The 11630-nt window shown below is 35.3% G+C and overlaps 1 protein-coding gene across 1 annotated transcript in view; it reads right to left on the bottom strand.

The window, feature by feature from the left end:
• LOC149577751 (clast3-like protein) overlaps positions 1–10329 on the bottom strand; it is a 114040-nt gene extending 103711 nt beyond the window's left edge. Inside the window, exons 1-2 of the mRNA XM_089825510.1 lie at positions 10222–10329; positions 9971–10136 (exon numbers count right to left, since the gene is read on the bottom strand). Coding sequence (XP_089681636.1) covers positions 9971–10136; positions 10222–10281 — 226 coding nt within the window. The 5' untranslated portion in view covers positions 10282–10329. The remainder of the gene's footprint in view (positions 1–9970; positions 10137–10221) is intronic.
• Between the last annotated feature and the right edge of the window lie 1301 nt (positions 10330–11630).

The raw sequence follows: 11630 nt of genomic DNA on the forward strand, positions 1-11630 counted from the left end.
AACCCCCCCCGGCTAACAGTTACCACCCAGCCACACATCATACATCAACCCACTCCCCACACCATGCGGTAATACTACTTCCCCACTGTACACCTCTCTGCTATCCCATGTACGTCATCTGTAGACACCGTACATCATCAGTGAACAGTTTAGACCTCTATTTCATACACTTTTCTGCCCACTGTATGACATCTTTGTCGTGTATTGTTGGTCGCACAAACTAAGGGTATTCCCGTAGGCACAAAAACATTACATCTCTCTCGGTCAAGCTTTCTACAAGTGATCTCTCTCCCCCTCTCCAAAAGCTCTCTCTTGTGCTCTCGCATTATCTTTAATTGTAGCTCTCTTGTTATCTTGTACTTGCTACAACACTCTCTTGCAACATCTACATAGCTCTCTTGGCTTTCTCAAGCCCATTTGATAATATCTTTTCATTTATCTTGTGACTTCGATCATCTTGGGATTCATCACATACCTTTCTATCAATCCATTTTACTATTTCATGCAAGTGGGGTTTTCCTCCACGAGCGATGTTTGTTTTTATTTGCATATATCATGTAATAGGGGTTCTCCATTTAGTGAGGTTTGTTTCTATTACATCGTCATTTATCTTTTTGATCTATCTATCTGGTCGTTGTGGAGGTGGAAACACCAAAACATGGACTTGACAAAGGCAAGTCTCTAGATAGCCCCTAACAATTCTCCCTTTTTTTCCGTGTGTGCAAGTTTTCGGAAGCGTCCAACCGCACGAAGGTTTGCATATACGTTATATATTTCATTTCTATTTATATCATTTGCATTCATCTCTATTATTTTGTATATTTCATCACATTTCTTACTTTTGCACTTTACAAGTTATTTGAAGAGCAAAATTGGGTGTTCGTCATTCTAGGCACTTACTGTCATGGTCTATACAAGACTACAGCGCATTGCGCAAACATCCACATGTTGCACTGGTGTGCGTTGTTGAGACGCTCAGATTTGGACCAAAGACTACTTGTCATTTGGCTTTTCCATTTCTACAACTAAAATACTTATTCTCCATATCTCTAAAAGGATATTTCCACCGGCTTATCCAGTTTGGAGATATCTGTATGTTTTGAATTTGACTCTCAAGGAAATCTAGTCTCCCTTTGTGGGGGTAAAATTTAACCATTATATTTTGGTGAACCTAACATGAACACTCCATAAATTTGAAAGCATTCTTTATCATTTCTTTAGGTAGTCCTTAGCCCCCTAAAATAAAGCAATTCAAAGGTGTCACCTTTCCAGAAAAAAATTTGTTTCCATGTCATCACTTCTAAAATATACGTCGACCTTCGACTGCCTTGTTTATATCTCTATTTAGAAAAATTGACTTGATATCTTCTTTAATCAATTCAATTTCTAGCTTTATTCAAAGTACTGATAATGTTCCTTTTCATTCATGTAATAGTAACTTAGCTCTTCCTATGTCCCTCTATGCATGTGATCCCTCTTGTAAAGTTACTTCTAGTAAAGAAGACACTTTGTTGCAAGAAGAGGAGGTCATTGATACGTTTCTTAATGTTACTCTACCATCTCTTCATTCCAATGTACTCTCTTTTAGAGAAGATGCATTAGTAAGTGAAGAATCTCATCTCACATCTGAACTCCCACAAGTTGATGTTGAGCATAAATCTATTAATGTAGTTATTGTCTTTGTTGTCCCTAAAAAACCTAAGAGACCAGTAATCTATGTTAATGGAGTAGAGCCATGACCAAAGTCAAAGAAAGTTATGACTGCTAGAGGTAATCCTTCTAAAGTTCACCCTATGTGTCCTTTCTTTGATCGTTGTCTATCTCTAAACTCTGAGAAGTGTGTGGCTACTAATTATCAGAAGGTAGCTCACACTTATCATACTAATGGAATTAAGAAAGACGTTAATATTTCTATATCTCTTTCATCTTCTCAATCTATTCTCTCATTTGATTCTAAAACATCTCTCAATCCTCATTATAGTTTGATCTTATAAAGAAACTTCACATTACCCCCACTAAGATATCTCTCTGGGATCTTCTTCAAACTCTCCTATGTACCACAAAATGCTTCAAAAGGCTCTACAAAAGATCCTTGTGCCCTCTTCTACTAGACTATGTGATGAAAATGCGTTATTGAATCATATATGCTCTGGTATATCAGAGATTACATTCCATCAACATGAAATTCCATCCACTAGAGTACAAGATCAAGATGATCCATTAATGGTAGTTTCTTTTGTAAATGGCATTGGTATTAGATGTACTCTCATTGATACTTGTTCGGAAATCAATGTTTGTAGTATTGACCTCTTACCTAAAATTAAAATGGACTCAAGTCCTCTTGGAACTTCTTCTATATCTATTCATGGGTTCAATAATGTTGGTCAAAATGCTCTAGGTACGATAACGCTACCTTTGCAACTTGGGCCCATTATGTTACCCACTCTAGTACATGTAATTCCAAGAGCTTTGCAATACAATCTCCTTCTAGATAGACTATGGATTTGTGCCATGGGTGCCTTCCCATCTACCTTGCATAAATCTACCAAGTTTCATCATAATGATCGAGTGGTTACAATAAAGATTGGTGCTCCATCCCTCCATTATTAGTATGAGGCCAAGGTCAATCAGTCTTCGAATTGTATAACTTTTAAAATTCAACTCCTTTAACATTATCAAGTGTTGTTGCACCACCACAGGTCTCTAATCTTGATGGCAATGCCAACTTGCCTTCTCCTCAATCGAATGCATGTGCCAATGATGATCGAGGTCCTTTGGATGAAACCAATCCTATGTCCCCTGACATTCCAAATGTTTCATCCACACCTGTTATTGAGAATAACCATTCTTTTATATTATAGGATGGTATGAATGTTGCTAATTATGTCAATAGTATTGATCCTCCCCCTCTCAAGGAATTGCAATCATGCTACGGTCTAGGATTCAATATTCTTTGTAAGCATGGATATAAATTTAAGGGTCTTGAAGGTGTAGAAGAAGGAGTTAGGGTCCCTTTGTAACCAAAGCCTCAATCTTCTACAATGGGATTGGGTTACAAAGCTTCTCCTTTGACTTTATTCAATCTTCGATCATCTGATCTCTATGTCATCTTCTTGTGAGCATTCAAACCTTCCTTCACATAAGAAAGGGTTGTTTACCACTCCTCATTCTTTATCTAAACAAGAGCATATATAATTGCAACTTCTTAAAGCCCACTTGACTACTCTTCCTCCTACACGTAAGAGACTTCATGATATGAAGGATGAAGCAAGACACTTTTTTGTGCATATCATCAAGTGTTTAGCCATTCCACTAGTGAATGTAAGGCCTTGAAAGGTAAAATACAAGAACTTCATGAATCAGTTATCATCAATCATTCATCTATTGAAGGGTATGCTTCTTCTTCTGTACATGCCAAGTGATATTGAGGTTTACCTCCATCCTATCTTTTTCGCATAACTATCATAAGATCTTATCTTATCTGCCTTTGTGGGGGCCAATCCACTCTCTTATTTTATCTTATCTGCCTTTGCGGGGGCCAATCCACTTTCTTACATCATCTTATTTTCTTTCACAGGGGCCAATCCACTATCTTGCCTTATCTGACTTTGTTTGCGCCAATCCACTATCTTATGTTATCTCATTTGTCTTTGTGGGGATCAATCCACTCTCCTATCTTATCTGCCTTGGTGGGGGCCAATCCACTCCTTGTCTTATATGCCTTTGTGGGGGCCAATCTACTATCTTATCTTATCTTATTTGCCTTTGTGATAGCCAATCTACTCTCTTGTCTTATCTGCCTTTGTGGGGGCCAATCCACTTTCTTATCTTATCTCATTTGCCTTTGTGGGGGCCAATCCACTCTCTTGTCTCATTTGCCTTTGTGGGAGCCAATCAGCTATCTTGTCTTATCTGCCTTTGCAGAGGCCAATCCACTTTTTTATCTTATCTTACCTACCTTTGTGGGGGCCAATGTTATCTTATTTGCCTTTGTGGGGGCCAATCCACTCTCTATCTTATCTCATTTGCCTTTGCGGGGAAAAATCCACTCTCTTGTCTTATCTGCCTTTGTGGGGGCCAACCCACTCTCTTATCTTATCTTCTCTACCTTTGTGGGGACCAATCCACTTTCTTACATTATCTTATTTGCCTTCATGGGGGCCAAATTCATTGTCTATTTGCCTGCCTCCGTGGGGGCCAAACAACTATCTTTATGTCTCAATATTGCCTTATTTAGCTTAACGCTATGCTTATCAATGTGATCTTAAGTCACCCTATCACATGACTATCTTGCAGAAAGTTATGCTTGTCAACACAATATGTCTAGGCCACCCTAGCACATGCCTATCTAGCTCAAAGCTCTAGATGTCGGCACACTGTCAATGTCTCCCTATCATATGCCTATCTACCATTTCCTATGCATATCAAAGATCTATCAAAATCACCCTTTTGTATGGCTATCTAGCATAATACAACTTGCTACCCATGCTAGCATAATTTCCTCAATGGTAGCCCTCTTCCCTAGCGAAGTTGGTTACATTGTCTTTTTCGATAGTTTCTTTCCTCCATAACGAGGTTGGTGCTACTAATCATGATCATCTGCATGACCCCTAGCAACACAGTAAGCTAGTGTCTTAGTCATGTGGTGTCTCTTCTATAGTGGTTGCTTACTTGTCTATTAGTTGTATTCTTCCTTAAAGAAGCAACCAATCCTAATTATTGTTTCCTTGTTTAGATTCCTCTATTTGTTGTTGCTAGTATTTTGGGGATGATGCATTGTATTGAGACAACCTTTTACATCGAAGTCTCTTTAACATGGCTTTTGTTTTCTCTAACTAGCTTTGTGACTTTTGTGATCTCACTTTGTCTCCTTATGCAGATATTTTCCTCTAATGCATTTGTCTTGTAGGTCTTCACCTTGGGGGCATACCATGGTGGTCTGAAGAGTTGTTTGCTTCCTCTACAGTATCCTTTTGGTATTTCAGTAGACTTCCTTTAGCTTACATACTTTCTTAGATTCATAAGCCCGCTAAAGTAGGGGTAAATTGTAGAGTGGAAAATTGCACACCCCCATATGCAATTTAGGTCACACTTGTGCAACCACTTTAGTGTCCATTCCATTAGCATTTGGGTAGGTCTATTCAGCCCTGCATTGTCCTTTTCCCTCTTGGGATGCTCAAATTCCTTGTTAGCAGCTATACTCCAGCATCAACTTTGCATAATCAGTGTGCTATCCTGGTCACATTTCATTTTTTAGCGTGATTTGCTTGGCCACATGGATGTCTGTGTGTCACGCATTGGTATTTCAGTAGACTTCCTTTAGCTTACATACTTTCTTAGATTCATAAGCCCGCTAAAGTAGAGGTAAATTGTAGAGTGGAAAATTGCACACCCCCATATGCAATTTAGGTCACACTTGTGCAACCACTTTAGTATCCATTCCATTAGCATTTGGGTAGGTCTATTCAGCCCTGCATTGTCCTTTTCCCTCTTGGGATGCTCAAATTCCTTGTTAGCAGCTATACTCCAGCATCAACTTTGCATAATCAGTGTGTTATCCTGGTCACATTTCATTTTTTAGCGTGATTTGCTTGGCCGCATGGATGTCTGTGTGTCACGCATTTGTCCACCGACATCTTAATGTTCCAATGTTGGTCCCATGCATGCTTTCCACTTGTCACTTCCTTTTGTTGGTGGGAACCTTATAGAACTAACCGAAAACCTCTGTTCCCCTCCTATTCTCTCTTTAAATGGAGGCCTTTTGCTTCATTCAAGGTCTTTAGGTTCTATCTCTAGAAATTATTTTCTCTCTAGAAGTTCCATCTCTTCTCTCTATCTCATTCAAACTTTTTACAATTGATCTCCCTCTCCCTCCAGAAAAGCTCTCTCTTGCGCTCTTGCATTATCTTTGCTTTTGTAGCTCTCTTGTTCTCTAATACTTGCTACAACACTCTTTTAGCGATCTACATAGTTCTCTTGGCTTTCTCAAACCATTTGGTAATATCTTTTCATTTATATTGTGTTTTTTAGCATCTTGGGATTATGACATCCCTTTCTATCAATATCATTTTACTACTTCATGCAATAGAAGTTTTTCTCCACTAGCGGGGTTTGTTTCTATTTGAATATATCATGTAATAGAAGTTCTCCTCCATCTAGCAGGGTTTGTTTCTATTACATTGTCATTTATCTATTTATCTTTTTGATCTATCTATCTATCTAGTTGTTGTGGAGGTAGAAATGCCAAAACAGGGACTTCACTAAGGCAAGTCTCCAAACAGCCCCAAATAATCTTCCCTCTCTTGCATGTGTGCAGGTTGTGGAAGCATCCAACCACACAAGGGTTTGCATATACGTTATTTATTTCATTTCTATTTATATCATTTACATTCATCTCTATTATTTTGTATATTTCGTCACGTTTCTAATTTTTGCACTTTACAGGTTGTTTCAAGAGCAAACCTAGGTTTTGGTCATTCTAGGTGCTTTTTGTCATAGTGTGTATATGACTACAGCACGTCACAAAGACATCTGCACATTGCGCAGATGTCTATGGCCGAGATGCCCAGATTTGGACCGAAGACTTGTTGTCAATTAGTTTTTCCATTTCTAAAACTAAAATACTTATTCCCCATATCTATAATAAGATATTTCCATTGGTTTATCCAATTTGGAGATATCTGAATGTATGTTGTGAATTTGGCTCTCAAGGGAATCGAGTCTTCCTTCAGGGGGATAAAATTTACACCATTACATTATGTTAATGTCATTGCATTGATGTAGTGAATTCTATTTGACATTATGTTATTAAAAATGTTGCAATGAATGTTTAAAAGAGTAAAAAAGGTAAAAATTAGAGTGGCATAACCCTTCTAGCTCTTGGTCCTTTGTCCTTGTCATTTATATGCAAAACTTAAGCAGGTTTATTTCTATGGCCTAGTGAATGCAGAAGGCCGAAATAATGGATACAGTGAAACCATATCCCATTAAATGTTCCTAGTCTTATGGATGAACAGACTTAATTATTGCCCTTTGAGCTGTGTGTTAAAACTGTCGTATGGGGACAGGGGTACTTGGGTACTTAGAGTACTGGTACAGGTACAGCTATTTTTCAAAATAGGGGACTTAGGTACGTCAAACTTTTTTTTAAATATGATAAATTATTAATAGAAAATCTGAAAATATGTGTCATGACAATGGTTTTTCCAAACAAGAACAGTGATAAGGTTTGCAGATGTAATGCATTGTTTTCAGTTTCAGACTTGTAGCATATTTGTAATAGTAATATATATGATAAATGTTTATATGCATAACAGAAAAGGTAGACTTTAAACATGAAGATCATAAATCATATAATAATGACATACTGACTTCTGACTTGAACAGTGATAATGTTTATTGTTAATCATTATTGTATCAAAGTTCCAAACTGATAACATATTGAATTAATCTTGATAAACAACAAGTTGATATACAAACAAAAAACTGAAACAAAAATCAGAAATCTTAATCAAGTTCCTTAGCTATGATGCTCTCCACTGAGTACCCGGTACTTGGGTATGTGGGTATGTGTCCCAGGGGTGTGGGTACACATACCCATGCAACCTAGGTTAAAAGGCAGGTTTGATAATGCCCTTGCACATATTGGAATGGTTGTGTTGAATATAAAGTATCTCTTGAATTTTTTGTAAACATTAACCACTAGATGCCATTGAAAGCTCAGTTCGGGATGTGATATAGAAGTAGTATTTTTGTCATCACTATTCCTTCCATACATTGAATTAACTTGTTAAAACATATGTGTGGAAGTCATATGTTTTATTTATGTAAGGACCGTAGCAATAGTGAAGGGCGGTTTAAGACTCACTTTAAACCTAGTTAATCAATACATTTCATTTGCCCTTAATGTACACAACTTCAATGAAATTAATATGAAATGACTCTGGGATTTAAAATACTTACGAAGCATGTCACTTTCAGTTTCCATAAATACAATGATGGCCTTTAACCAGTTAGAAGTGTCCTTTTGGAATTGTTGTTCGTGAGTACATAAAATAATGGTGATGGTTGTGTGATTGATGACATGGCCTCTTGTTTAATAATGATGGGTAGAACCATATGAATTGCAATCCACATCTTCCTTAATTATCAAATAGATGAATGACAGTTGTATTGCTGAGGCCATAGTACAAGTAACCTTGGGAGATAGCAAATCTCGTTTTGGGTGGTGTTATAAAGCCATAAAAGGAGGAACAGAAATTGGGACTTTAAAACTTAAAAGTCAAACTGGATTGTACTTCAATTATGTAGCACCCTCAGGTCAGACAATGCGTTGAGCAGACCTTGAGTTGAGAACAATGGAACATTTAGTTTTTACCAGCTTCATCTTTACTGAATAATATATTAAATTCCAAATCGGTATTTGAACCCTATCTATAATCACTGAGGAAATTCAATGAGAATTTGATGGGTGTTAGCAAGTGATTTTTAATAACACAATAATTTGCCAACTGCAAAAAAGTGGGCTATGATACATGTGTGCATTTGATGCTGTAAAACTGCTGTTTGTTATCCACAATTACAAATTTGTGGCACAAAGCTACAGTTTCATAAAAGGGATTTTTTTTATGTTGGTCTTGATACAGCCCTGTGACTGAAAATCAGTCTGGCTCATTTATCATATAAACTGTTGCTAGGCTATCATTATAGAACCGGACCTAGGTTGAGTGTCTTTCAATAAATCTGATACAACTTGTCGATTTAATGGCCAATATTTTTGACAATATTGCACCAATAATTGTGACTTTAAAGCTGTCATTGTTGAAAATAACTATCCATCATTGAATGAAATGTACTCCTTAGATCTAAAAACCAACAAATCATGTGATGCCACATCAGCACGCCAATAAAACACGACTTAATGCACAAGTATTGGTATTACTTTTTTTGAAGCCTTTTTGGACATCTTGGCTATAAAACATGCTTATGTGGCATCATATTTGATGATGTCGCCTTGGTACCTTAGTTATGAGTAGGGGACGCACCAAGTAAGCTGCTGTAAGAATTGGAAAGCAATTCAAAATTTCCACATAGGATATTGTGAAGCACAAGGTTAGGCTTCAGTCCTCTCCCCTAGAAGAAACCTATAGAATTGCACAGTTAAAATACAAAGGATTTGTTAAGAAACAGGAAGTTATTGAATAAAAGTGTTTTCATCATATAAGAGCCATATATTTTCTTAATAAACATTGAGAATGATGTAGGTCCTATAACAAAATGATTTCCCGTCCATCAAGATATAAATGTTTACAAGATGCCCGTGGGTTTAATTTTGGCCTTCCTGCCTATGCAGCTAAATTACATATGCTTGATATAGCATCTAAGTAAGGTTTAATACGCATTACACTTAGAATGCTCAATAAGCTTATAGTCTAAGACAGCGATCAAGGTGAATGTGACCACAGCGTGTAGAGTGTCATTATATATAACATACAAGTCATGAATTGTTGAGCCAAAAATATTCGCTCTTGCAAGTGAATTTGAATCTGCATAACGCCATAACCTTGTTTTCTAACATAATTCCTATATCATTTTAGCATAAAATAGATTTTACATGCAGCTTCACAACTTTGCGAGACTCCCTCTCTACTTAACAAAAGTATTTGTTCTGTTTTGCATGTACTGGCAAAATATTAACATACTTTCGAAAATAATCAATTTCAGAAATAACATGATATGGAAATCCTATACTAGAACTAAAATCATCGAGTTCCCCTAGATGCAAAGGAGAAATCTAGCTTAAAATCTGACTTTTTTATTTTCTCAAACAACACAGGCTATCATACACATTTTCCATAGTCGTGAATCTAATGTAAACTTTTAAATCCTTGGGGCAACAATATTTTCCTCCCCCCACAAGCTTCACAGAAAAGAAGGGAAAAAAATGAATAATAAAAATAATAACAACCACCTTCTAGGGCCACTGCTAGGTCTCCTTGTGGTTGAGGTCCGTAAGCATCATTGCCTACACAGGGTAAAATATATGGATCATCCAAATACCCTATTCTAACAGCCTTCCGTGAAGACACCAGGAGGTCCACTGCCAATTGTCCCGCATTTCCAATTGAAAGAGCTGGCTGCAACATGTCAGAGAGATTAATACAACTAAAGTAAAACCCTAAACCCTGAATTTGTCAAGAATTATATGAGATTTTTGCACACCAGAACGAGACCAGTGGTACTGCTCTTCGGTTGCTTTCCTTCTTCGGCAATGAATTCCATACTGCACTCGAAATTAGTGCGACTGAATCCACCTTGTTAACAAGAAACAAGTGCTATTGCTCTATCCAGCAGAAGAAATGCACCTGATGTGACCTATTTTTCAATTTATTAATTAATTAAAAAATCACAGAACAACAATTCGCTGAGTTTTTAATTAATTAATAAATTAAAAAATGGGGTCACATCAGGTGCATTTCTTCGACTATTTAGCCACGGGCTTGCCTTAACGTGCATTGTGATAGAAATAGTTGTCACAATTTAAATTCAATATAGTAATAAAAATAAAAAATAAATTCAATATAATTTTAAAAAATTTAAAAATATATAATGATTTTTTTTCTTCTAGGACTCTTATTCATAGAAGAAAATAATATGAATTTATGAATTTTATGCAATAATAAGATGTATAAAGTCTCCAAAATAATATGTTACATTTTGTTTATAAATAATTAAAAGCCTTACAAAAAACAAGTTAAGTCAATTTGTGAATATATTATATTTTTATGAATTATTTCAAATATAACATAGATAAAAGCTTTATGGTTGTAAAAAATAATTTAATAATAAATTATTTTGATTGGACAAATAAATAAAGGTAAATATATTTTTATGAATTATTAGTTCTTTCAAATATAATATAAATGAAAACTTTATAATTGCAAAAAGTAATTGAATAATAAATTGTTTTGATTAGACAAACAAATTAAAAAAAAAGTTGCACTCTCTAATGTAGCGCAAAACAACCACTCAAATTGTTAATAAATATATTGTTTTGAATTATTTTAAATACAATAAATATAAAAACTTAATAGCTCAAAAAGTAATTGAATTATAAAGTGTTCACAAACAAATTAAAAAGTAAAAGTGCATTGAATCTATAGGTTGTGCCTACAGAGGAACTAATAATACTAGCAGTTGCATGCTTTTGTACATGCAATGAGTGCGCTGATAAGAGATGAGATTTAAGAGAAAAATGTAGAATGAACATTAAATAATGTAAATATAAGTTTTTTTTAAATGAAAATACAAAAATTAAAAAGTTGAAGATTAAAACATAGATATAAAATTTATAATATTTAGGAAATTTGAATATTGCTTAAGAAGGGCGTTCAATAATTTCAAGATTTTACAATAAAATTCAATTTATCAAATATGAAAAAATAATCATTTAAAAATAAACCCATCAAAAATTTTATTACGAAAAATCAACAAGAGAAATACAAAAAAATAATATGAAAAATAGTGACATCTCTAACAAATATTCTATTGACTAAATAAATTATAGAAACTAAAAAACAATATTTAAAGAAAAACTAAACTAATATAAAAATAATAATTTAAAAACTAAA

This window comes from Cupressus sempervirens, chromosome 1 (assembly GCF_028749045.1).
Source record: "Cupressus sempervirens isolate cs-2001-9-10 chromosome 1, ASM2874904v1, whole genome shotgun sequence".
Lineage (NCBI taxonomy): Eukaryota > Viridiplantae > Streptophyta > Pinopsida > Cupressales > Cupressaceae > Cupressus > Cupressus sempervirens.